This window comes from Cuculus canorus, chromosome 2 (genome assembly GCF_017976375.1).
Source record: "Cuculus canorus isolate bCucCan1 chromosome 2, bCucCan1.pri, whole genome shotgun sequence".
Lineage (NCBI taxonomy): Eukaryota > Metazoa > Chordata > Aves > Cuculiformes > Cuculidae > Cuculus > Cuculus canorus.
The window spans coordinates 161,912,459-161,938,391 of record NC_071402.1 but is presented as its reverse complement, the minus strand read 5'-3'; the positions used below and the strand labels follow the sequence as shown (position 1 = coordinate 161,938,391).

The 25,933-nt window shown below is 56.4% G+C and overlaps 4 protein-coding genes and 1 pseudogene across 5 annotated transcripts; 3 read left to right on the top strand and 2 right to left on the bottom strand.

Annotated features, from left to right (window-relative positions):
* Window positions 1–39: 39 nt before the first annotated feature.
* On the top strand, window positions 40–13,773 carry LOC128851164 (uncharacterized). Its single transcript, XM_054057911.1, is given in 10 exon segments — window positions 40–726; window positions 930–1,764; window positions 2,327–2,474; window positions 3,400–3,555; window positions 5,004–5,598; window positions 5,921–6,517; window positions 7,448–7,780; window positions 10,173–10,961; window positions 11,283–12,462; window positions 12,464–13,773. Coding segments are annotated over 10 exon segments (5,160 nt in total). The 5' UTR covers window positions 40–599; the 3' UTR covers window positions 12,864–13,773.
* LOC128851191 (gastrula zinc finger protein XlCGF57.1-like) lies at window positions 1,595–6,814 on the bottom strand (annotated as a pseudogene).
* A 2,887-nt stretch (window positions 13,774–16,660) lies between the features above and the next one.
* Window positions 16,661–24,288, bottom strand: LOC104057972 (gastrula zinc finger protein XlCGF7.1). 2 transcript variants are annotated; one of them, XR_008448482.1, is made up of 3 exons: window positions 23,429–24,288; window positions 18,609–23,123; window positions 16,661–17,087 (listed from the first exon to the last, which is right to left on the bottom strand). XR_008448482.1 is itself a non-coding variant. In XM_054058458.1 (2 exons), exons 1-2 carry the CDS (start codon window positions 23,553–23,555, stop codon window positions 22,285–22,287), a joined length of 966 nt encoding a protein of 321 aa, XP_053914433.1. In that variant the 5' UTR covers window positions 23,556–24,288; the 3' UTR covers window positions 16,661–22,284. The 2 variants fall into 2 exon arrangements, 1 of the variants encoding a protein (XP_053914433.1); XM_054058458.1 differs by having other exon boundaries at window positions 16,661–23,123.
* Window positions 23,804–24,441, top strand: LOC128851163 (zinc finger protein 41-like). The gene is made up of 2 exons (XM_054057910.1): window positions 23,804–24,313; window positions 24,433–24,441. The coding sequence occupies exons 1-2, from the start codon at window positions 23,804–23,806 to the stop codon at window positions 24,439–24,441; spliced, it is 519 nt and encodes a 172-aa protein (XP_053913885.1).
* A 46-nt stretch (window positions 24,442–24,487) lies between these two features.
* On the top strand, window positions 24,488–25,862 carry LOC128851210 (gastrula zinc finger protein XlCGF49.1-like). Its single transcript, XM_054058478.1, has one exon. It carries the CDS (start codon window positions 24,699–24,701, stop codon window positions 25,251–25,253), a length of 555 nt encoding a protein of 184 aa, XP_053914453.1. The 5' UTR covers window positions 24,488–24,698; the 3' UTR covers window positions 25,254–25,862.
* The last annotated feature ends 71 nt before the right edge of the window (window positions 25,863–25,933 follow it).

The window sequence follows — 25,933 nt, the reverse complement described above, 5'->3', positions numbered from 1 at the left end:
AGCACGGCCGGAGCCCCCGCCTCGCCCCCGACACCCCCTCTGCCCGCAGCTCCGCCGCCGCCAAGGACGGAGACGACGAAAGGGTTCTGGGGCGGAATTGGTGTCTCTCGAGCAGCCCAGGCTCCAGGCGGGCACAGCCCAGAGCGGCTCTCGCTGCAGCAGCGCCTGGGGGGAAATTGCGAGGCCCCGAGCGGCCCCGCTCCGGTCGAGCCTCAGAGCGCAATCAGCATCTGCTTTGGAAGGGAAGTGGTTTTTTCCGGCCTGGCCGCCCCCCCCCCCCCCGCCACCCCCCAGGCTCCGAGCCCAGTGCTGGCGCCAGCGAGTCGGAAGGAGCGCGGGGTCCCAGAGCATCCCAGTGCCGGAGGGCTCTGCATCCCAGTGCCCCGGGCCCGGGGAAGAGCAGCCCCGCAGGCAGGCTGGCCCTGCAGCCCCCGGCCCCTCTGCGGGCAGCCCGGCTGCGAGAAGGGCACTGCCAGGCCTGGCGGGGGAGCGGCGACCCCGGGGCTGCCGGGTCCGGCCTGGCGGCGTCAGGGTTGGGGCAGAGGGGGCCGGGCAAGGCGCGGCGGGGCGAGCTGAGCCGGGCGTGCTTCGGGCTGCGGATGGCGGGGCCGTTCGAGGAGGTGGCCGTCTACTTCTCCCGCCAGGAGTGGGCAGAGCTGGCGGGCTGGCAGCGGCGGCTCTACCGGGAGGTGATGCTGGACACCTACGGAATGCTCGCCTCGCTGGGTGAGATGCCGGGGATGGGGGTGCGGGGATGGGGGTGCCGGGGATAGGGGTGTGGGGATGGGGATGCCGGGGATGGGGGTGCCGTGGATGGGGGTGCCGGGGATGGGGGTGCCGGGGATGGGGATGCCGGGACTGGAGATGCTGGGCCGGCGGTGCCATCCCGGCAGTGCGGGTCAAGGTGCTTCTCTCTGTGCCCCGGACAGGTTGGGCCGCCGTTAAGCCCGAGCTCATCTGCAGGTTGGAGCGAGGAGAGACGCCGTGCGTGCCAGACCACCCCGGGGCGCGGCAGAGACACCACAGCCCTGTGCCGGGCGGGTCCCGGGATTCCACTGGGGGCGTGGAGGGTTCCTCCAGCAGGAGTTCGGGGGAATCATCCCAAGGCGAACCAAGCGGGAACTGCAGAGACCCTCACCCTCCTCTTGGCCTGGCCCCCCAGCCGCGGGAGAAGACCCCCCTCACATGCCCTGAGTGCAATAAGAGCTTCAGGAGTTGGAGTGCACTGACCGCCCACAAGCACATCCACACGGGTGAGCGCCCCTTCACCTGCACCGACTGCAGTAAGAGCTTCATCTGGAAGAGCTACCTGAGAAGACACCAGCGCATCCACACGGGTGAGCGCCCCTTTCACTGTGCTGACTGTGGAAAGAGCTTCACCTGGAAGCATCACCTGATTCCCCACCAGCGCATCCACTCTGGTGAGCGCCCCTTCACCTGCACGGAGTGTGGCAAGAGCTTCAGCCAGAAGCAAGACCTGGTCAAGCATCAGCGCATCCACACTGGTGAACGTCCCTTCACCTGCACTGAGTGCAGTAAGAGCTTCAGGCAGAAGACCTCTCTGAGCAGACACCAGCGCACCCACACAAGCAAGTAGTCCTTCACCTGTGCCAAGTGCAGTGAGAGCTTCAGATGGAAGGACTCTCTGACTGACCACCAGTGCATCCACACCTGCCAGCGCCCCTTTGCCTGTGGCCACTGTGACCTCCGCTTCACATGGAAGAAATCCCTGGTCATCCCTCAGCGCATCCACACTAGCAAGAAGCCCTAGAAGTGTGGCAGGCATGACAAGACCTACAGGCAGAAGCAGAACCTGAAGAGACAACACTGGGTGCAGTGGGGCATTGGGCGGTCCTGTAGGGCAGTGACAGGATGGGGTGTGCTCAGGTGAGGGGGTGGATGGAGGCCAAGTCCTTGGAGGGGTCCATGCTGGCTCACCAGCAGCCCCAGCCTGCGGCCGCCTCCACAATCCAGTGCCCCCAAAACCGCCGCTGAGGGTCCCGCGGGGCACTGGGCACTGCTGCAGGGGTGCTGGGCCCTGTGGGTGGCAAACACTAAACTCCTGGTGAGTTTGCGAAGCAGAGCTTGTTTCTGCAAAAGGGAGCGGTTGGCAAGAGGGAGCAAGTGGCACCGGACAATGGGTCCGGTCAAACAGATCAAAGGACCTTGCAAAGGGTCACTGGTGCGATTTTCTGTGGTTGCTTTGTTTGTGGCATTGGGTATTAAAGAAAATCGTCCTTGACTACCGGTGGAGTTGTGGGACTGCACCAGCTAGATCAATTGCTCCAGGACTGGTGACCGCGCATCGGGATGCTTAACCAAACAGGAGCGGCCGTGCCAAGGGCCACTCGACACTCACTGAGGGACTCAGTCCCACCTCGCCAAGAAGCACCCAGGAGTTTGCAAGAGGCGAAATTGGCCCCCGGACCCCCTTTTGTTGGGGAGGAGGAATTAAAGAACCCCCTGACCCGACGGTCGGGGCGATGGGCTGCGCTTCTCTTCCCCCGGAGGAAGGGAGGCCTTTTTGCTCAGTCGCCTCTGCCTTTGTTGGACCTTCTGGGGGAAAAATAACCCCAACTGCACCTTCAGCTGCTGCAGCTTTGATACATTTTTGCTACAGCTTTGATACATTTGTGTTACAACTTTGTTACTTTTTTGTTACAAGTTTGTTCCATCTTTGTTAAACCTCTCTCAGCCCTTCCCCTGTGAATTTATCAACAGCGATCCCAGCCTTGGTCGCTCTGAGGGGACTCTCCCGGGTCAAACCAACTCGGACTGGCTGCCAACTCAGCCGCAGAATCCCTAAGGCATGAACCGGTGACCAAGTCCGGGACGCGGGACAGATCCAGCGGCTCTCAGGCTCCCCTGGAGAAGCTCAGAAAGCCAGGGGGGTCCGTGCTGATCCTCGTCACTCAAAGGCAGGGCATCCCTCGGCTGCTGTCACAGCTTTATCTCTTTAGGCAATAGGGTCCCCATCTCAGGAGGATCCACACCGTGCCGGTGAGGATGCTTCTCTGGCAGCAGCCCGAGCCGTAGGCAGTGTTGGACGGAGCCATGGTTGCCACTCGCTTCCAGCTCATGTGCAGCTGCTCTGGAGGAGCCAGAGGTCGGGGCTCCGAGTGTCCCCCTGCAGCCACCCCTGCAGCAGAGTCCCCGGTGCCCTGCAGGACCCTCAGTGGCAGGTTTGGGGGTGACAGGTTGTGGAGGCGGCTGCAGGCTAGGGGTGCTGGGGGTTCACTGGTGGGCCAGCATGCTCTCCTCATCCCAAGATAATTTCTTGCAGCTGCCTCACTGGAAGGCTTCTGTCCTCCCCCCCAACAGGGACAGACACCCCTCCTCCTGCTGGCCACCCTCTGGCACTCTCCTGGGGCCCTCATGCACCCGCTGGTGTCTCTTTAGGTCACACTTCTGGCTGTAGGTCTTGTCACACTCGTCACACCTGTAGGGTTTCTCGCCGGTGTGGCTGTGCTGGTGCTGGATCAGGTGTTCCTTCTGGCTGAAGCTCTTGCCACAGTTGGAACAGGCAAAGAGGCGCTCACCCATGTGGATGCACTGGTGGGTACGGATCCTGTGGATGCAGGAACTGAGGGAGCCTGTGAAACAGCCCTGAGCTGAAGACATGAAAGAGAAAGAGGATGAACTAACCGGGAGCTTGCAAGCAACAACAACCCTGCTGAGATAACAGACTGGAAGAGACTGAACTGGGAAGGGTTGACCCTCATTTAAATATAATGAGCATAGTAAAATGCCTGCCCTGTGGAAAAAGAGACCCTGATCTTAGTAAAGCCCCTGCCTTTGCAGGCACGTGTAGAAAACTTGTAGGCCTGTGTCCCTTTCAATATAGATGCCCAAAGAAACCCTTCTGAGCAAACTACATGGCCTCCCGGATATTGTTTCTGTTCCCTTCACCTCCCCATCTACCTGCCCCTCCTGTCCTGCACCCAGGGCCTGGTGCTGCTGGAAGCCTTGTCCAAGTACAAGTAGGGGGGCTGGAGGCCGTGGGAGAGACCAGTGTCCTGCCCGTGGCACATCCCCACGGCTGGAGCAGCGAGAGGAGGACCGATGCCATCACTGGAGACTTAGAGCTGCCGTGGGGCTGAGGGTTTCCCTGGCTGTAGCACGGCGTAGTGGAGCCCCGGGTTCCTGGGAGCTGCCTCACCTGCTACGGGAATGCTGAGATCCATGTCTGGGTGGGAGACTGGGATGCTGGGATACTGGACTGCTGGCCTCCTCTCTGGCAGGAGTCCCTGCCAGGCTCAGGTGCTGGGCGCCCTGGCCTTGTCCCAGCTGGGTGCCTTGCAGGACCTGTTGGTGCCTCCAGCAGGAGGCAGCAAGGACAGAAAAACTCCTTAACTTGCAAAGCAGATGGTGAATTGTGGTCTACCACACAACCTGACCAGTGCCCTCTGTGGGGATAGGGGAGTGTCCCATCCAGATGCTGCCGCAGTAGAATCTGATCGTACCCTCCCCCCACCTCGTATCTTTGCACTGAAACCCCCATCCAGCTGAAGGAAACTCGAGGCACCAGTGACTTTGTGCTCCTGTGCTGACACAAGTATTGTTAAAAGCTGATGGGAAGGGCAGGCAGTTCAAGCAAGCTCCCCTGGGCCCGGCATGGGCTGCACCTTGCATCCAGACAATCCCATACCCACAGCCCTCGAGCTCCGCCACAGCGCTGCTTCATCCATCTGCCCACCAGAGCTCCCGGGCACATCCCAGCCTCTCGCCCTGTCCCAGCTAGAACAGGCCAGGAAGGGGATTTAGAGGGATGAGCGAGGGGATGTGGGGCCCGAGGTGCTGCCGCTGGAGAGCAGTGGCGCACACTGTGCTGCCGTGGAGCTCACTGCTTGTCATCAGCACCAAGAAGCTTTTGATTTAGTCTCAAATAGGAAAAAGAAAGCAGCATCTGTCCACGTGGGACCCTCAGCAGCAGCTTCAGAGGCCACCGGGCTGCCAAGGCAGTCACCCTGTGGGCCCTGGTGCAGCCGCTGGTGTTTCTTCAGATCAGACTTCTGGCTGTAGGCCTCGCTGCAATCATCACACTTGTAGGGTTTCTCGCCGGTGTGGATGCGCTGGTGCTTGATCAGGGCACCCTTCTGGCTGAAGCTCTTGCCGCAGGCAGCACAGGTGGAGGGCTGCTGACCAGTGTGGATGCGCTGGTAATTGATCAGGGAATGCCAGCCGCCCTCGGCACTGCCAGCACGGCCCGGTGCACTCGCTGGTGTTTCTGTTCCAGACTTCTGGCTGCAGGTCTGGCCACGCTTGTAGGGCTTCTCGCCGGTGTGGATGCGCTGGTGTCTGGTCAGGGCACTCTTAAGGCTGAAGCTCTTGCCGCCATCAGTGCAGGCAAAGGGGTGCTCTGCGATGTGGATGCACAGGTGGGTGATGAGGTGGCCCTTCTGGCTGAAGCTCTTGCTGCAGTTGACACAGGAAAAGGGCTTCTCACCACTGTGGATTCACTTACACTTGAGAAGGGAGATGGTGTTGCTAAAGCTCTTCCCACAATCAATAAAGGCAAAGGAGCACTCATCTGTGTGGATGCGCTGGTGGTTGATCAGGGAGTCCTTCTGGAGGAAGCTCTTGCTACACCTGGAGCAGGTGAAGGGCCACTCACCCGTGTGGCTCTGTTCATGGATGGCCAGTGCAGTCTGGTTCCTAAAGCTCTTCTTGCACTCAGGGAACATGGAGAGGGTCTTCTCCAGCAACCAGGGGGCTGGGCCAGAGTGGAGGTGAGGGCTGAAGTGGTGGTTGCAGTGGCTGCAGGCAAAGAGAGGCTCATCGGTGTGTACACACCGGTGATTCGTCAGGGCGCACTTCCAGATGAAGTTCTTGTCACAGTTGGAGCAGCGAAGGGGGCTCAGTGGAGTGGATGCGCTGGTGCTTGGTCAGGGCCCCCTTCTCTCTGAAGCTCTTGCTGCAGTTGGAGCAGGTGAAGGGTCGCTCACCAGTGTGGATGCGCTGGTGGATGACCAAGTGTTGCTTTTGGCTGAAGTAGTGGTTGCAGTGGTTGCAGGCAAAGGGACGCTCGCCAGTGTGGATGCGCTGGTGAATGACAAGGTCACCCTTGCGGCTGAAGCTCTTGCCGCAGTCGGAGCAGGTGAAGGGTCGCTCACCAGTGTGGATGCGCTGGTGAATGACAAGGTTACCCTTGCGGCTGAAGCTCTTGCTGCAGATGGAGCAGGTGAAGGGGCGCTCGCCAGTGTGGATGCGCTGGTGAATGACAAGGTTACCCTTGCGGCTGAAGCTCTTGCTGCAGACGGAGCAGGTGAAGGGGCGCTCGCCAGTGTGGATGCGCTGGTGTTTGATAAGGGAGCCCTTCTGCCTGAAGCTCTTGTTGCAGTCAGCGCAGATGAAGGGGCGTTCCTTGGTGTGGATGCGCCGGTGAGTGAGCAGGTGTTGCTTTTGGCTGAATTTGTAACCACAGTCAACACAGGCAAAGGGGCGCTCGCCGGTGTGGATGAGCTGGTGTTTGACCAGGTGTTTTTTCTGGATGAAGTTCTTGCCGCATTCAGGGCAGGTGAAGGGGCGCTCGCCCGTGTGGCTCCGCTCGTGGATGGCCAATGCAGTCCGGGTCCTGAAGCTCTTGTTGCACTCCGGACACGTGGGGAGCGGCTTCTGCAAAGGCTGGGGGGTTATCATGGGGGAGAGCTGAGGTTGTCCTGAGTGGTTCGCCGGGGTCCCTCTGAGCTGGGTTTGGGACGAGTCCCCGCAGCTTCTGCTGATGGAACAACCCACCGCTGCCACGGACCCCCGGGACCCGCCCGGCACAGGGCTGCGGTGCCTCCGCTGCTCCCCGGGGGGGTCTGGAACGCACGGCGTCTCTCCTCGCTCCAGCTTGCAAATGAGCTCGGGCTTAACGGTGTCCCAGCCTGTCCGGGGTACAGAGAGAAGCACCTTCACCCGCACTGCCGGGATGGCAGCGCCGGACCCAGCATCTCCAGCTCCAGCACCCACGGCCCCGGCACCCCCATCCCCGGCACCCCCATCCCCGCACCCCCATCCCCGGCATCTCACCCAGCGAGGCGAGCATTCCGTAGGTGTCCAGCATCACCTCCCGGTAGAGCCGCCGCTGCCAGCCCGCCAGCTCTGCCCACTCCTGGCGGGAGAAGTAGACGGCCACCTCCTCGAACGGCCCCGCCATCTGCAGCCCGAAGCACGGCCGGAGCCCCCGCCTCGCCCCCCGACACCCCCTCTGCCCGCAGCTCCGCCGCCGCCAAGGACGGAGACGACTAAAGGGTTCTGGGGCGGAATTGGTGTCTCTCGAGCAGCCCAGGCTCCAGGCGGGCACAGCCCAGAGCGGCTCTCGCTGCAGCAGCGCCTGGGGGGAAATTGCGAGGCCCCGAGCGGCCCCGCTCCGGTCGAGCCTCAGAGCGCAATCAGCATCTGCTTTGGAAGGGAAGTGGTTTTTTCCGGCCTGGCCGCCCCCCACCCCCACGCAACCCCCCAGGCTCCGAGCCCAGTGCTGGCGCCAGCGAGTCGGAAGGAGCGCGGGGTCCCAGAGTATCCCAGTCCCGGAGGGCTCTGCATCCCAGTGCCCCGGGCCCGGGGAAGAGCAGCCCCGCAGGCAGGCTGGCCCTGCAGCCCCCGGCCCCTCTGCGGGCAGCCCGGCTGCGAGAAGGGCACTGCCAGGCCTGGCGGGGGAGCGGCGACCCCGGGGCTGCCGGGTCCGGCCTGGCGGCGTCAGGGTTGGGGCAGAGGGGGCCGGGCAAGGCGCGGCGGGGCGAGCTGAGCCGGGCGTGCTTCGGGCCCACCCACACCCCCAGCGCACCCACACAAGCAAGTAGCCCTTCACCTGTGCCAAGTGCAGTAAGAGCTTCAGATGGAAGGACTCTCTGACTGACCACCAGCGCATCCACACCTGCCAGCGCCCCTTTGCCTGTGGCCACTGTGACCTCCGCTTCACATGGCAGAAATCCCTGGTCATCCATCAGCACAACCACACTATCAAGAAGCCCTAGAAGTGTGGCAGGCGTGACAAGACCCACAGGCAGAAGCAGAACCTGAAGAGATAACACTGGGTGCAGTGGGGCATTGGTCGGTCCTGTAGGGCAGTGACAGGATGGGGTGTGCTCAGGTGAGGGGGTGGATGGAGGCCAAGTCCTTGGAGGGGACCATGCTGGCTCACCAGCAGCCCCAGCCTGCGGCCGCCTCCACAGTCCAGTGCCCGCAAAACCGCCGCTGAGGGTCCCACGGGGCACTGAGCACTGCTGCAGGGGTGCTGGGCCCTCTGGGTGGCAAACACTAAACTCCTGGTGAGTTTGCGAAGCAGAGCTTGTTTCTGCAATAGGGAGCGGTTGGCAAGAGGGAGCAAGTGGCACCGGACAATGCGTCCGGTCAAACAGATCAAAGGACCTTGCAAAGGGTCACTGGTGCGTTTTTCTGTGGTTGCTTTGTTTGTGGCATTGGTATTAAAGAAAATCGTCTTTGACTACTGGTGGAGTTGTGGGACTGCACCAGCTAGATCAATTGCTCCAGGATTGGTGACCGCGCATCGGGATGCTTAACAAAAACCCTTTATCACACCTTGCAAAGGAGATATTTGTGTCACAACTGCACTGCTCCTGTCCCTAAGGCAGTGTGGGGTTGTTCAAAGGCAGTGAGGTTGAGGAAAATATTCCAAAGGAAAAGACAAAAGATGCCTTTCCGTTTGACTGTTATGTTGCCGCTTTAGAATTAGAACATGTTCTACCAATCCTTGTCCTTTGAGGGATAACTGACTTGGATGACTTTTAGTGCAGGTGAGGCATGAGTGATGTCTGCTCTGAGTCGGAGCTGTGGATTTCTTTGGCCAATTGTACCCTGGTGCGTCACTGATGCCAGGATGGCCCACGTGCCAAGCATGCGATTGATGGAAGTGCCCAGGATCGGGAGATATTAATCACTCACAATCCAATCTGGGACCAGATCTGCAAACGCTTGTGTGTAGAAGTAACAAAACGCGTTGTCCTTGCTAGTGCAAGCACATGTTCGGCTCTATTTTATGACTGTTTTCGGAGCCCACGTGGACGGTTGAGGTGTAAAGTTACACCCACGAAGCATATTCTGAGTGCAGAGTCTTTAAAGACGTCTTCAAGGAAGACCAGAGCCTCCAAGTTCAACCATAGCTATATTTTTCTCCATTACATTCCTGTAGAAAGAGGTCTTTAAATGTTTTACAGATATAGAAGTTAGACCATAGGAAACGTTTAATTTCAATTACTCTGAAATGTGCGTGTTTTGTAAATTCTTTTCCCCATTTTAACCCTTTCCTTCCTTGGGTATTCGTTTCGGATGAACAGGTTTACCCCATGGTTGCTCTTATGCTACTGATTCTCTAACGGCACCTGCCCTGCCTGATCCCACCTGGAGATGCTCTCATGGGCTGAGAGCAGATCAGCCCCTTTGAGCTAAGTCAGAACACACTCCAGCTGTTCCCAGTCTGTGTCCCACAAGGGCTTTTAACTACACTCAATCATTATGCAACCAAGAGGACACAGGCAGAAGAAAATGCATTTTGCAACCAGCCAAGTCTTGCCAGAGGGGGCAAACCCCAAAGTCCCTGTGACTGCAAAAGGGACGGGTTTGACTTGAACAGCTTCATCTTGTGGGACAGAGGGCTTGGTGGGGGTCTAAGGCTCAAATGAGCTGAGGGACCCCCGGGGTGATCAGATGGGTGATCAGAGCGCCCTTCTCTTTAAACCTGTTCCTTCCTTCTGAAGTGGTGGTCACAGTGGCCACAGGCAAAGGGACGCGCGCCAGTGGCTCATTAGGTTGGACTTCTGGATGAAAGTCTTGCTGCAGTCAGCACAGGGAAAGGGACGCTCACCAGTGTGGATATGCTGGTGTTTGACCAGGCTCTGCTTCTCGCTGAATTTCTTGCTGCAGTAGCTTCAGCTGAAGGGGTGTTCACACCTGTGGATGAGCTGGTGTCTTGTCAAGCGATGTTTCTGGATGAAGCTCTTGCTGCAGTTGGTGCAGGTGAAGGTGCGCTTGTCCGTGTGGCTCTGCACGTGGATAGCGAGCACACTGTCGCACCTGAAGCTCTTCTTGCACTCCGGACATGTTGGGGGCATCTTATTCAGCAGCTGGGGAGCCTGCAAAGGGTGGAGCTGAGGGTGCTCCCAGGCTCCCACTGAGCTGGCTGTGAGATGAACCCCCGCAACTTCTGATGCTGGAATCACGAACCCCTCTAGCGGATGCCCGACACCCGCCCGGCACAGGGCTGCGGTGCCTCTGCCGCGCCCCGGGGGGGTCTGGCACGCACGGCGTCTCTCTCAAACTGCAGATGATCTCGGGCTTAACGGCGGCCCAACCTGTCCGGGGTACAGAGAGAAGCACCTTCACCCGCACGGCCGGGATGGCAGCGCCGGCCCAGCACCCCCAGTACCGGCACCCCCCGTCCCAGCACACCCAGGCTGCAGGGCCAGCCTGCCTGCGGGGCTGCTCTTCCCCGGGCCCGGGGCACTGGGATGCAGAGCCCTCCGGCACTGGGATGCTCTGGGACCCCGCGCTCCTTCCGACTCGCTGGCGCCAGCACTGGGCTCGGAGCCTGGGGGGTTGCGTGGGGGTGGGGGGCGGCCAGGCCGGAAAAAACCACTTCCCTTCCAAAGCAGATGCTGATTGCGCTCTGAGGCTCGACCGGAGCGGGGCCGCTCGGGGCCTCGCAATTTCCCCCCAGGCGCTGCTGCAGCGAGAGCCGCTCTGGGCTGTGCCCGCCTGGAGCCTGGGCTGCTCGAGAGACACCAATTCCGCCCCAGAACCCTTTCGTCGTCTCCGTCCTTGTCGGCGGCGGAGCTGCGGGCAGAGGGGGTGTCGGGGGGCGAGGCGGGGGCTCCGGCCGTGCTTCGGGCTGCAGATGGCGGGGCCGTTCGAGGAGGTGGCCGTCTACTTCTCCCGCCAGGAGTGGGCAGAGCTGGCGGGCTGGCAGCGGCGGCTCTACCGGGAGGTGATGCTGGACACCTACGGAATGCTCGCCTCGCTGGGTGAGATGCCGGGGATGGGGGTGCGGGGATGGGGGTGCCGGGGATGGGGGTGCCGGGGATGGGGGTGCGGGGATGGGGGTGCCGGGGATGGGGTGCCGGGACAGGGGGGGACGGGGGACCGTGCTGGGGCTGTGGGTGCTGGGGCTGGAGGTCGCGGAGCTGGGGGTGCTGGTTCTGGGGCTGCCGTGGTTGGGTGTGCCGGGATTGGGGATGCCGGTCCTGGGGATGCCGGGGCCGTGGGTGCTGGAGCTGGAGGTGCTGGGTCCGGCGCTGCCATCCCGGCAGTGCGGGTGAAGGTGCTTCTCTCTGTACCCCGGACAGGCTGGGACACCGTTAAGCCCGAGCTCATCTGCAAGCTGGAGCGAGGAGAGACGCCGTGCGTTCCAGACCCCCCCGGGGAGCAGCGGAGGCACCGCAGCCCTGTGCCGGGCGGGTCCCGGGGGTCCGTGGCAGCGGTGGGTTGTTCCATCAGCGGAAGCTGGGGGGACTCGTCCCAAAGCCAGCTCAGAGGGACCTCGGCGAACCACTCAGGACAACCTCAGCTCTCCCCCATGATACCCCCCCAGCCTTTGCAGAAGCCACTCCCCACGTGTCCTGAGTGCAACAAGAGCTTCAGCACCCGGACTGCATTGGCCATCCACGAGCGGAGCCACACGGGCGAACGCCCCTTCACCTGCCCTGAATGCGGCAAGAACTTCATCCAGAAAAAACACCTGGTCAAACACCAGCGCATCCACACCGGCGAGCGCCCCTTTGCCTGTGTTGACTGTGGTTACAAATTCAGCCAAAAGCAACACCTGCTCACTCACCAGCGCACCCACACCAAGGAAAGCCCCTTCATCTGTGCTGACTGCAACAAGAGCTTCAGCCAGAAGGGGTCCCTTATCAAACACCAGCGCATCCACACTGGCGAGCGACCCTTCACGTGCTCTGACTGCGTCAAGAGCTTCAGACGCAAGGGTGACCTTGTCAGCCACCAGCGCATCCACACTGGCGAGCGTCCCTTTGCCTGCAACCACTGCAACGACTGCTTCAGCCAAAAGCGACACTTGGTCAATCACCAGCGCATCCACACGGGCGAGCGTCCCTTCATCTGCACTGACTGTGGGAGGAGCTTCAGAGAGAAGGGGGCCCTGATCAAGCACCAGCGCATCCACACTGGTGAGCGTCCCTTTGCCTGCAACCACTGCAACCACTGCTTCAGCCAAAAGCAACACTTGGTCAGTCACCAGCGCATCCACACGGGCGAGCGCCCCTTCACTTGTCCCAATTGTGACCACCGCTTCAGCCGGAAGGAGCATCTGGTCACTCACCAGCGCATCCACACTGGCGAGCGACCCTTCACCTGCTCCGACTGCGGCAAGAGCTTCAGACGCAAGAGTGACCTTGTCATCCACCAGCGCATCCACACTGGCGAGCGACCCTTCACCTGCTCCGACTGCAGCAAGAGCTTCAGAGAGAAGGGGGCCCTGATCAAGCACCAGCGCATCCACTCCACTGAGCCCCCTTCGCTGCTCCAACTGTGACAAGAACTTCATCTGGAAGTGTGACCTGACGAATCACCGGTGTGTACACACTGCTGAGCGCTTCTTTGCCTGCGTCCACGGTTACCACCACTTCAGCCCTCACCTCCACTCTGGCCCAGCCCCCTGGTTGCTGGAGAAGACCCTCTCCATGTTCCTTGAGTGCAAGAAGAGCTTTAGGAACCAGACTGCACTGGCCATCCATGAACAGAGCCACACGGGTGAGTGGTCCTTCACCTGCTCCAGGTGTAGCAAGAGCTTCCTCCAGAAGGACTCCCTGATCAACCACCAGCGCATCCACACAGGTGAATGCCCCTTTGCCTTTATTGACTGTGGGAAGAGCTTTAGCAACACCATCTCCCTTCTCAAGTGTAAGTGAATCCACAGTGGTGAGAAGCCCTTTTCCTGTGTCAACTGCAGCAAGAGCTTCAGCCAGAAGGGCCACCTCATCACCCACCTGTGCATCCACATCGCAGAGCACCCCTTTGCCTGCACTGATGGTGGCAAGAGCTTCAGCCTTAAGAGTGCCCTGACCAGACACCAGCGCATCCACACCGGCGAGAAGCCCTACAAGCGTGGCCAGACCTGCAGCCAGAAGTCTGGAACAGAAACACCAGCTGTCGGAGTGGGAGGTGGACCCGGAGTAACGATGGAGTCTCAATACGAGTATGATGGTTCTCATTTATTCATACACCTTACACTTCTTATATACTTATCCTAATAACGCACGCGCTAATAAAACAAATCCTAATTGGTTATGCCCCTCTGTTCACGCGCCTTGTGCTGTCACGCAACTGGCCAGACGCTCTTGAGCACTCGAAAGGGGCAGATACAAAGTTTTCATCACGACTCTTCGGGACTTTCCCACGCTGGATTCCACATTCTTGTATTCTACTCCCTTTTATCTTATCTCAAGGTCAGGCCTAGCTACAGACAGCAAACCCTGGATTGTTCACTGCTATTAAATCATGCCCTCGTTCACCGAGCCATTCTTCCACAATTCCCCCTTTTTGTTTTGAACAAGCCAGGGTTCATTTGTTATTCGTGATAGCATTTTTCTTAGACATAACCTTACACAACTGAAAAGAACTAATTCTACAAGTATAAAAATTAATCCCATTTTTAATACGCTCCTAAGCCAACCAGTCAATCCTAACCAGTTGCATAATCCATCCAAACCAAAAGAAAAACCTAGGTCAAAATGGTCACAGCCATGACCATGCGCCAATAACAAAAAAAGAAGAAGAAATCTATTGCTGCTCTGTTCTGTGAAACAGTATGCTGCACGGTAGACATGTCATGTCGTCAGCCAGTTCAGACAAAACTCCACTTGTCATGTTGGCTTGTTTCACTACCCAACAAAATCATTGTTCTAAGTTTTTATGCGCTTTTACGGCTGCAACTCTTGATAGCAAAAGAAATGCAAAAAAATCTTTCCCAAAAATTCCATAATTCAGGTCTCTTTTCCACCTTGTGGGATGAGTTTGATTTGGATGATGATATGGAACGCCCAAACTGGGCTGACCAATGGTACGTGGTCCACCCTTCGGGTTAGAGGGCATGCCTGCCCGCGCTCAATTACCACAGATCAAAAATATCCTGGTGGTAATCCTCTTGGTAATGCAGTGCCAGGAGCGGAGTGGGTTTTATTTCGTATTGTAATGTTGCACCATTTCCGCTCCCAATCACTGCTGTTCCCCATGGGATTAATTATTGCTGGTGCTGCTTGGTGCACTAGTCTTGTTTCCTTCTATACCTCAGACCACGATGCTAAACCTATAAAATAAAATCTAAAAAAACCCCAAAACCCAGTACGTAGCATTCAATGGATCCACAAGTTGAAGTTCTTGTGGTTCGGGTCCAATTGGAAGTTTCTCATCCCAATTATCATATTTGTCGAATGCTTCGCTCTCGTTTTCCCATCGGAAGGGTAGGTTACTAGTGATGTTAAACTGTGACTTCAACTCTTTGCATTGTTTGATTAAAGTTGAAAAAAAAAAAATTATTTATTTATTTATTTTAATGGGAATGCCTATCAGACAAGTCACAAATGGTAAGCTTGGGGCCACCAAACTGGCACAAAACTAGTAATGTTCAAGACTTGTGCAGGAGTAACCCATACATTTTGTCGCAGATCAAACAATGCGAGGTGGCAGACTGCAATGACCAGTTTTAAACATACTAAACACAGCCAAAACTGCCTCATTTTCGATACCGTTTCCATTTACAAGAATGCCTACAGTTTTCTTTTACTTTCTTCCAATTTTGATCCTTAATAGTCCGTATTACAGGGCCACTGATTATTATCACAGTCACCACAGTTATGCAACACCCAGGGATCACAATTCCCACAATTACAGCTTTCTTCATTCATTCCTGTGCAGGATCTTCTCCTGTAGGCTGTTGATCACGTTCTGATGACGTCTCTTGATAGGGTCAAATGCTTTTCGCTGGTATCCACCTAGGACCACCTTCCGTGGAAACACACATATATCCTCGACCATTAAATATTACAGCAACAGGTCCTTTCCATATTCCCGTTACTGGATCTCTATATAGTACTCGAAAGCTGGCGATAATTGTCTTTTCATTCAACCTTATACTTTGATGATGTATTATCACCGGTGGCTCTTCTCTATCACTCATTAAACACAAATAGTTTAATGTGAACAAAACCTTCTTCAATCTCATTTGCACATCCATTTCAGTGTCTTTTTGTCTTTGTAAATAATCTTTCAACACTTGATGAGTTCGCTCCACCAAAGCCTGCCCGGTGGGAGAGTGCGGGATTCCTGTGATGTGTTGTACTCCCCACTTGGACAAAAAGACCCTCGTCTTTTGACTAGTATAGGCAGGCCCATTATCTGTTTTTACGGTCTCAGGCACCCCCATTACAGCAAAGCAGGACAACAGCTGTTTACACACATGTTGTGCTTTCTCACCAGGTAATGCGGTTGCCCATACAAATTTCGAAAAGGTATCGATTGTCACATGAACATATTTTAGTCTTCCAAATTCCCCAATGTGGGTGACATCCCTTTGCCAAAGCTCTAAGGACTTTAGTCCTTTAGGGTTAACTCCGATCCCTATTCCTGGACCATGATTTCCACATCTTGGACAGGCTTGTACAATACTATGGGCTTCATTCCCTGTTAAGCCATACTGTCGTTTTAATCCTTTGGCATTCTGGTGAAATTGGTCGTGACTCTGTCTTGCTACACAGAATTCATCCATAGGGGGCATATGCTGAGCTGGACTAACGAAGCTATCTGCTATCTGATTACCCCTTCCTAGTCCCATGTCAAGTTAATGACTTCGCACATGAATAACACAACGAGGCTCTGTGGGTTGTTGGAGGCTCTGTGCGTTGTTGGAGCGTGGAGCGTAATTGCACAAACAATGCTCCTAATCTTGGGTTAGTTGTCTGTCTTAGAAGAGCATCCTCTCATCTTGGGACTACTGCTACATACAATGAGTCCGTTAGAACATTAAGAGGGGTGGTTAGCCAATTCAACGAGGCCCAACCAACAGCAGTTAATTCTAAGGTCTTTAAAGAACCTTGGGGCTGTCCCTCCAAAATATGCTTGTGCCATTCAGCACGTTCGTGCCATACACAAACAGCACCATGCAGTCGTTTCCCGGCGTCGGTATACACAGTAAGGCCATCCACCAGTGGTTGCATACTGACTTTCGTTCTCTCCAGCCACTGATTTTGTGACAATATTTGCCACTTCTTCCCTTGGGGCTGCTGCGAATGTATTTGTCCTTCAAATCCTCATAGGGCTTCCTGAAGCGGTATTACATTTTGTAACCACCACTCCAGGTCTACAGCACTAACTGGAATGCTAATGTCTGCAGGTTCTTGACCACTGATCTCAATAATTCGAGATCTGCCTTTTCGTGCTAACTCTGCCACAGCTTCGGGTCTGGTTTGAATGCTCCTGTTTGGCTGCACACCCAGAAACACCCATTCCAATACCCAGAATGATTCAGCTTTACCGGTTCTCTTGCTCCTGGCAATGTCAGGGTCATCCAGGTCTCTGTCCTTCCCAGATTCCCCTTTTGTTTTCCCATTGACAGATGACTGCGAATGGGGATTCGAATGGGGATTCGCTATTGTTACAAACCAAAAGCGAGATGGGTAAATTCAGCACCTTCCGAGATGACCAAGATGTTTGTAAGGGACGATTGGCTTTTTGTAAAAGAGTCCTTTGATCTGCAGTCAAAGGAGCTCAAAAAGCTCAGTTTTGGAGGCATTGTGCAACAACACAGTCAAGGGAGCAATATCAGAGTTGGAAACGCCCACACAAGGGCGGACCCATTGAATATCCCCTAACAACATTTGGACATCTTTCACAGTTCGTAAACTGATCGTCAATTCGATTTTCTGTGGTGGGGTTTGGGCATCAGAAGTGCTCCAGCCCAAATACTTCCACAGAGATGACCTTTGTACTTTTTCAGGTGCAACAACAAGTCCTTTATCTCTCAGCATATCCCTGGATGTCTGCAGTGCCAGTTCATCAAACGGTTCTTGTAAGGGACACTGGAATGCAGAGTGTCCTTCACAAATTGTTACTCCCCTGGAGAGATAAGGACTGCCAAGCTGAAACAAAACAAAAAACCTTCACATTCAAACAAAATCAGGAGTAAGGGATGGGAGGATTGGGGGAGGGAAAAAAACCTCACACACAGCCACAGGGCTGGGAGGGGAATAGGGTGGGGGGGAAACTCACACACAGCCACAGGGCTGGTGGTTTTCCATTTTCTTTTTCTATTGTCTGCATTGGTTTTGTATATTTCTATTTTTTTCCTTTTTTTTTTCAATTTTTTTTCTCTGTTTAAAATTGTTTCCTCTGCAGCCTTTCACTTCAAAGGTCCCAGGTAAATCTACCTGTCTGCCGGCTTAGTGGACGTTTGGGATTGAAAGGTCTCAGAGTTGCATTTTTAAGATTAATCGAAACAAACAGAGGCTCAAACTGCTATGACCAAAACCCAATTTGCAAATCTTACAAAAGTTTAAAGCACTTTAAACACACATACACACACAGAACCACTCTTTTGAGAGCTGCCTTAATATACCCATACAATATAGTTTACGACCGGTCAATAAGAAGAGCACGATGGTACGAATATTTAAATTCTACACCGTACCCAACAAATACAACGCTTACAATATGCACATATATTATAAAATGAGGTTTGTATCAATTGTTTAACAGGTAACAGTCCTTGGTTGTTACAGCATTTTCGAGGCATCTTCTTCCTCCTCTGATTCCTCGCCAGCCCCACAGCTTTGTCCACCCCGCACTTGATCAGCGCAGACGGCTGCTGTGGGCACTTCTGGTTCCTATATCATTGCACTTCCACCCTCTGATGGGTGAACATCGGGTGCCTCCGGCGCAATGGGGCCGTCTATGTCCTCAGACGCATTCCCCCTTTTTACAGACGGATTTAGAGCTCGCAGACGCTGGTACAAACTTTCCCAGTCATTCCTTTCATTGGGTAATTCTGGCTCACCCCAAAGAAAGCACTCATACGCATCGTGGTGCAATGAGGTTCAGCCGGGGGATTGGGGGGGCTGTGGCGCACACAGCGGCAGCGGCAACTTTTGACTTCGCCTTCAGTGCTTGTAAAGTATTAACGACAGTTTGCCAAGTTTCCCCACAGCCCCCAAAAGGCTCTTTGCCCTTTTTCGTGATCTTGCAGTCCCCCCGAACAGCTTTAATTCCTTTTCATCCTTGTCGGTTCCTGATATAGTCTTTTCCCACAACGTTTCTCCATAATCTCCCCAATCCGTAACAAAAAACAACGTCTGCGGATCAGTAAAGTGTCCCCATTTTCTACCTAAATGTAGAAGTTTTATCAGCAGTTTTGCGGGCAGTTCATGCTCTCTCTTAGAGAGGATTCCCGCAAGTAGCGTTGCCACAGCTTCTGTTTCCAGCAGTTTTGGGCAGTTCATGCCCTCTCTTAGAGAGGATTCCCGCAAGTAGCGTTGCCGCAGCTTCTGTTTCCATAATTATCCCTAAGGGGTGAGGAGCGACCTCGCACCAGCGTCTACCTTGACTATGCACAGGCAGCGCTTCCCTTAGCCGCGGTTTCCCACTCCCCTCCTCCAGCTGCTTACCGCAGTCTCGGAGAAGTCAAAGGTGTCCTGTAACCATCCTCTGCTACCAGATGTCGGAGTGGGAGGCGGACCCGGAGTAACGATGGAGTCTCAATATGAGTATGATGGTTCTCATTTATTCATACACCTTACACTTCTTATATACTTATCCTAATAATGCACGCGCTAACAAAACAAATCCTAATTGGTTATGTCCCACTGTTCATGCGCCTTGTGCTGTCACGCAACTGGCCAGACGCTCTTGAGCACGCGAAAAGGGCAGATACAAAGTTCTCATCACGACTCTTCAGGGCTTTCCCACGCTGGATTCCACATTCTTGTATTCTGCTCCCTTTTATCTCATCTCAAGGTCAGGCCGAGCCACAAACAGCAAACCCTGGATTGTTCACTGCTATTAAATCATGCCCTCGATCACCGAGCCATTCTTCCACAAGTTATGGTGAGGAAGGGACTGAGTGCCTCTGGGTTAAAATCAGAGGAGCCCACAAGAAGGCTGACATTGTGATGGGAGTCTGCTACAGACCACCCAGCCAAGAAGAAGCAGCTGATGAGCTCTTCTATAAACAGCTGCGGACACTCTCTAGATCGCTACCTCTCGTCCTCGTGGGAGACTTCAATCTTCCTGATATCTGCTGGAAGTACAACACAGCAGAAAGGAAGCAGCCTAGGAGGTTGCTGGAGTGTGTGGAAGACAACTTCCTCACACAACTGGTGAGTGAGCTGATGAGGGAGAGTGCCCTCCTGGACCTGCTGTTTGTGAGCAGAGAAGGCCTTGTGAGGGATGTGACGGTTGGGGGACGCCTGGGACGAAGCGATCATGAGCTGATAGGGTCTTCAGTTCTGGGTGAGATGAAGAAGGGGATGAGCAAAACAGTCACATTAAACTTCCAGAGGGCAGACTTTGGACTGTTCAGAAGGCTGTTGGCAAAGTCCCATGGGAGACAGTCCTTCAGGGCAAGGGAGCCCACGAGGGCTGGGCGCTCTTCAGAAATGAAATCCTAGCAGCTCAGGAGCAAGCCATCCCTGTGTTCTGGAAAAGGAGCCGGCGGGGGAAAAGAACAACTTGGTTGAGTAGGGAGATCTTGAGAGATATCAAAAAGAAGAGGAAGGTCTATGATCTTTGGAAGAAGGGGCAGGCGTCTTGGGTGGACTACAGGGAGGAAGTGAGATGGTGCAGGGAAAAAATCAGGAGGGCTGAGGCCCAACTAGAAATCAAACTGGCTAAGTCTGTGAAAGATAATAAAAAATCTTGCTACAAATACATGAACAAGAAAAGGAGGACTGGGGAGAATATTCAGTCCCTATTGGATGCAGAAGGAACAACAGTGACAGGGGATAAGGACAAGGCTGAGGTACTTAATGCCTTCTTTGCCTCAGTCTTTAATAGCAAGGGAAGTTGTTCCCTCTGTGTACAAACCCAGGAGTCAGAGGAGCAGAATGAGGCTCCCGTGATCCAAGAGGAGGCGGTTAGAGACTCGCTTGCCCATCTAGACACCCACAAGTCTATGGGGCCAGATGGGATTCACCCAAGAGTATTGAAGGAGCTGGCGGATGCCCTTTCCAAACCCCTTTCCATCACCTTCCAGCGGTCCTGGGGAAGGACCAGCTGACTGGGGAAGTTCCACTGGACTGGAGGCTGGCTGATGTTGTGCCCATCTACCGGAAGGGTTGCGGGGAGGATCCGGGGAACTCCAGGCCTGTCAGTCTGATGTCAGTGCTGGGGAAAGTCACGGAACAGGTGATCTTGAGTGCTATCATGAAGCACATGCAAGAGAAGCGGGTAATCAGTCCCGATCAACACGGGTTCACGAAAGGCAGATCTTGCCAAACTAACGTGATCACCTTCTATGACAAAGTGACTCGACTACTGGATGGGGGAAAGGCTGTGGATGGAGTCTTCTTGGACTTCAGTAAAGCCTCTGACACAGTTTCTCACAGCATTCTGCTTCAGAAACTGTCTGTCTCTGTCCTGGACAGGCACACACTCACGGTGAGGAAGAAGAGGTGCTGGGGTGGCCCTGTGTGTTAGGGAGTGTTTGGCTTCTCTGGAGCTCTGTGATGTGATGCTGGGTTGGAGGTTTGTGGCGAAGACTCAGGGGAAGGCCAGTGAGGCAGATGTCGTGGTGGGAGTCTGTTACAGACCACCCGGCCAGGATGAAGGGGCAGAGGAGTTATTCTAGAAGCAGCTGGGAGGAGCCTCGCCATCACCAGCCCTCATCCTCATGGGGGACTTCAGTCCACGGGATGTCTGCTGGAAACACAAAGCAGCAGAGAGGAACCAGTCTAGGAGGTTCCTGGAGTGGGTGGAAGAGAACTTGCTGACACAGCTGGCGAGTGACCCGATGGGGCAAGGTGCCCGCTGGACCTGTGGTTTGTGAAGAGGGAAGGCCCTGAGGGAGCTGTGCCGGCTGGAGGATGCTCACGAGAGGATAGAGTTCTCAGTTCTTGAGAATTCAAGGGAAGTTAATTAAGTTCCCTTTATGTCCCCCTTAACGGTCAGTAAGATTCCCGAGCCTTGTCTACAGGTGAACAAGTCAGGTTTATTATAACAATTCTAACAACTCGTGACTAAATAAGGGTTGGGTGGTGTCTGGGGAGAAGATGGTGTTTGGGAAAATACATTGAAAATCAAATACCCGAGCCCAGATCAGAGCGATGTGCAGGTGAGGAATATGTAGTTAAGGCTCAAGTAGAGAGAGATGCTAAGAATTAGCTTGTTGTTAAGATCTATATTCAGTGTGTCTAACGCTAAGGTCTTATCCCAGCAGCGTCCCAACAGGGGGAGGGGAGATAGGGTCCAACGCATTGGTTGACCCCAAAAGTTTCGATGACATTTTCCCAACAAAACTTTCCCCTTTGTTTTCATATTTATAATCACACTTTTGGGGAGGGGTTTTAGGTGGATCGAGAGTGACTGAAGGCACAACGTCAAACCCTGCCGATTGCTGGAGGAAAAGTTCTCCCTTCACATGCCAAAACCTGACCGCAGGCGCAGTAGGAGTGGTTACGGGAGTGCTTTGCCTCAGAGCCGGGGAGGAGGCGGGCAGCCTTCTGTATGGAGCTGTGCTTTAGTATTACAATGCTATTGCTGTGATGGTGTAAAGCGAACAGGTCAGCTGGAGAGCAGGAGTGTCAGAGCGGTGACTGCAATTTGTCTTCTTGGAACATAAAGGGGCATTGTCCTTGGGTACCAGGCTCCTTGCTGATAGCGGGGGCTGGACACGGCTGTCCCCAAATGTCCTGGCACCCACATCACAGGGCAAGATGTCCTCGATGCATTCCTTTCCGATGAAAACTGTGCTGCACCTCTGCATGTTACACCTTCACTGATTGGTTTCTAAGGAAAACTGCCTTGTACTCAGCCTGTGAGGGGAGGGAGGATTCATAAAACTTCAGTGTTCCCTTTTTTCTCCATATTTAGTTTTATTCCCACAGGGTGTCCCCCGCAGCCACCCCTGCAGCAGAGCCCGAGTGCCCTATAGGACTCTCAGCAGCAGTTTCGGGGTCGACGGAGTGGTGGTGTCAGCAGACGGAGGGTGCTGTGGATGCGCTGGTGAGCCAGCATGGTCCCCTTGGACCAAAACCGCTTCTTGCAGCCGCCTCCCGGGATCTTCTCCCCTGACAGGGAAGGACATGCACCTTCCCACTCCTCACCCTCTGGCACCACCCGCAGGGATCAATGCACCCGCTGGTGTCTCTTCAGGTCAGACTTCTGCCTGAAAGTCTTGTTGCACACCTCACAGTTGTACGGCTTCTCACCACTGTGGATGCGTTGGTGCATGATCAGGCTGACCTTCCAGTTGAAGTTCTTGCCACAGTCAGCACAGACAAAAGGGCGCTCGCCTGTGTGGACGCTCTGGTGGCTGAGCATGTGATGCTTCTGTCTGAAGCTTTTGCCACACTCCATGCATACGAAGGGGCGCTCACCCGTATGGATGCGCTGGTGTCTGATCAAGGAGACCTTCTCATTGAAGCTCTTGCCACAGCTGGTACAGGAAAAGAGGCGCTCACCAGAGTGGATGCGCTGGTGGGGAATCAGGTGATGCTTCCAGATGAAGCTCTTTCCACAGTCAGCACAGTGAAAGGGGCGCTCACCCGTGTGGATGCGTTCGTGTCTGGTCAGGCTGCTCTTCCAGCTGAAGCTCTTACTGCAGTTGGTGCAGGTGAAGGGGCCCTCACCCGTGTGGATCTTCTTGTGGGCGGTCAGTGCACTCCGACTCCTGAAGCTCTTGTTGCACTCAGGGCATGTGAGCGGGGTCTTCTCCCGCGGCTGGGGGGCCAGGCCAAGAGGAGGGTGAGGGTGCCCTTCTGGGCCTCCGCAGCTCCCGCTTGGTTCATCTTGGGATGATTCTCCCAAACCCCTGCTGGAGGAACCCCCCACGCCCCCAGGGGAACCTCGGGACCCGCCCGGCACAGGGCTGCGGTGCCTCTGCCTCTCCCCGGGGGGGTCTGGCACGCACTGCGTCTCTCCTCGCTCCAACCTGCAGATGAGCTCGGGCTTAACGGCGGCCCAACCTGTCCGGGGCACAGAGAGAAACACCTTCACCCACACTGCCGGGATGGCACCTCGATCCCCGGCACCCCCATCCCCGGGACCCCCATCCCAGCACCCCCATCCCCGGCATCTCCATCCCCGGCACTTCCATCCCCGCACCCCCATCCCCGGCATCTCCATCCCCGGCACTTCCATCCCCGCACCCCCATCCCCGGCAGCCCCATCCCCGGCACCCCCATCCCCGGCACCCCCATCCCCGCACCCCCATCCCCGCACCCCCATCCCCGGCACCCCCATCCCCGCACCCCCATCCCCGGCATCTCACCCAGCGAGGCGAGCATTCCGTAGGTGTCCAGCATCACCTCCCGGTAGAGCCGCCGCTGCCAGCCCGCCAGCTCTGCCCACTCCTGGCGGGAGAAGTAGACGGCCACCTCCTCGAACGGCCCCGCCATCCGCAGCCCGAAGCACGCCCGGCTCAGCTCGCCCCGCCGCGCCTTGCCCGGCCCCCTCTGCCCCAACCCTGACGCCGCCAGGCCGGACCCGGCAGCCCCGGGGTCGCCGCTCCCCCGCCAGGCCTGGCAGTGCCCTTCTCGCAGCCGGGCTGCCCGCAGAGGGGCCGGGGGCTGCAGGGCCAGCCTGCCTGCGGGGCTGCTCTTCCCCGGGCCCGGGGCACTGGGATGCAGAGCCCTCCGGCACTGGGATGCTCTGGGACCCCGCGCTCCTTCCGACTCGCTGGCGCCAGCACTGGGCTCGGAGCCTGGGGGGTTGCGTGGGGGTGGGGGGCGGCCAGGCCGGAAAAAACCACTTCCCTTCCAAAGCAGATGCTGATTGCGCTCTGAGGCTCGACCGGAGCGGGGCCGCTCGGGGCCTCGCAATTTCCCCCCAGGCGCTGCTGCAGCGAGAGCCGCTCTGGGCTGTGCCCGCCTGGAGCCTGGGCTGCTCGAGAGACACCAATTCCGCCCCAGAACCCTTTCGTCGTCTCCGTCCTTGGCGGCGGCGGAGCTGCGGGCAGAGGGGGTGTCGGGGGGCGAGGCGGGGGCTCCGGCCGTGCTTCGGGCTGCAGATGGCGGGGCCGTTCGAGGAGGTGGCCGTCTACTTCTCCCGCCAGGAGTGGGCAGAGCTGGCGGGCTGGCAGCGGCGGCTCTACCGGGAGGTGATGCTGGACACCTACGGAATGCTCGCCTCGCTGGGTGAGATGCCGGGGATGGGGGTGCCGGGGATGGGGGTGCGGGGATGGGGGTGCCGGGGATGGAGGTGCCGGGGATGTGGGTGCCGGGGATGGGGGTCCTGGATCTGGAGGTGCTGGGTCCGGCGGTGCCATCCCGGCAGTGCGGGTGAAGGTGCTTCTCTCTGTACCCCGGACAGGCTGGGACACCGTCAAGCCCGAGCTTATCTGCAAGCTGGAGCGAGGAGAGACGCCGTGCGTTCCAGACCCCCCCGGGGAGCAGCGGAGGCACCGCAGCCCCGTGCCGGGCGGGTCCCGGGGGTCCGTGGCAGCGGTGGGTTGTTCCATCAGCAGAAGCTGGGGAGACTCATCCCAAAGCCAGCTCAGAGGGACCTCGGCGGACCTCTCAGGACAACCTCAGCTCTCCCCCATGATACCCCCCCAGCCTTTGCAGAAGCCGCTCCCCACGTGTCCTGAGTGCAACAAGAGCTTCAGCACCCGGACTGCATTGGCCATCCACGAGCGGAGCCACACGGGCGAGCGCCCCTTCACCTGCCCTGAATGCGGCAAGAACTTCATCCAGAAACAACACTTGGTCAAGCACCAGCGCATCCACACCGGCGAGCGCCCCTTTGCCTGCAGCCACTGCAATCACTGCTTCAGCCAAAAGCAACAATTGGTTATCCACCAGCGCATCCACACTGGCGAGCGTCCCTTCACTTGTCCCAATTGTAACCACCGCTTCAGCCGGAAGGAGCATCTGGTCACACACCAGCGCATCCACACTGGCGAGCGACCCTTCACCTGCTCCGACTGCGGCAAGAGCTTCAGACGCAAGAGTGACCTTGTCATCCACCAGCGCATCCACACGGGTGAGCGACCCTTCATCTGCACTGACTGTGGGAGGAGCTTCAGAGAAAAGAGGGTTCTGATCAAGCACCAGCGCATCCACTCCACTGAGCCCCCTTCGCTGCTCCAACTGTGACAAGAACTTCATCTGGAAGTGTGATCTGACAAATCACCGGTGTGTACACACTGCTGAGCGCTTCTTTGCCTGCGTCCACGGTTACCACCACTTCAGCCCTCACCTCCACTCTGGCCCAGCCCCCTGGTTGCTGGAGAAGACCCCCTCCATGTTCCCTGAGTGCAAGAAGAGCTTTAGGAACCAGACTGCACTGGCCATCCATGAACAGAGCCACACGGGTGAGTGGCCCTTCACCTGCTCCAGGTGTAGCAAGAGCTTCCTCCAGAAGGACTCCCTGATCAACCACCAGCGCATCCACACAGATGAGTGCCCCTTTGCCTTTGTTGACTGTGGGAAGAGCTTTAGCAACACCATCTCCCTTCTCAAGTGTAAGTGAATCCACAGTGGTGAGAAGCCCTTTTCCTGTGTCAACTGCAGCAAGAGCTTCAGCCAGAAGGGTGCCCTGATCAAGCACCAGCGCATCCACACCGGCGAGAAACCCTACAAGTGTGATGATTGCAGCGAGGCCTACAGCCAGAAGTCTGATCTGAAGAAACACCAGCGGCTGCACCAGGGCCCACAGGGTGACTGCCTTGGCAGCCCGATGGCCTCTGAAGCTGATGCTGAGGGTCCCACGTGGACAGATGCTGCTTTCTTTTTCCTATTTGAGACTAAATCAAAAGCTTCTTGGTGCTGATGAC

Coding starts and splice junctions, on each gene's coding strand:
- LOC104057972 (XM_054058458.1), bottom strand. CDS start 23,555: ATGGCGGGGCCGTTCGAGGAGGTGGCCGTCTACTTCTCCCGCCAGGAG. Junction 23,124..23,428: donor CGGAATGCTCGCCTCGCTGG/GTGAGATGCCGG, acceptor TGCCCCGGACAG/GTTGGGCCGCCGTTAAGCCC.
- LOC128851210 (XM_054058478.1), top strand. CDS start 24,699: ATGATACCCCCCCAGCCTTTGCAGAAGCCGCTCCCCACGTGTCCTGAG.
- LOC128851163 (XM_054057910.1), top strand. CDS start 23,804: ATGCTCTGGGACCCCGCGCTCCTTCCGACTCGCTGGCGCCAGCACTGG.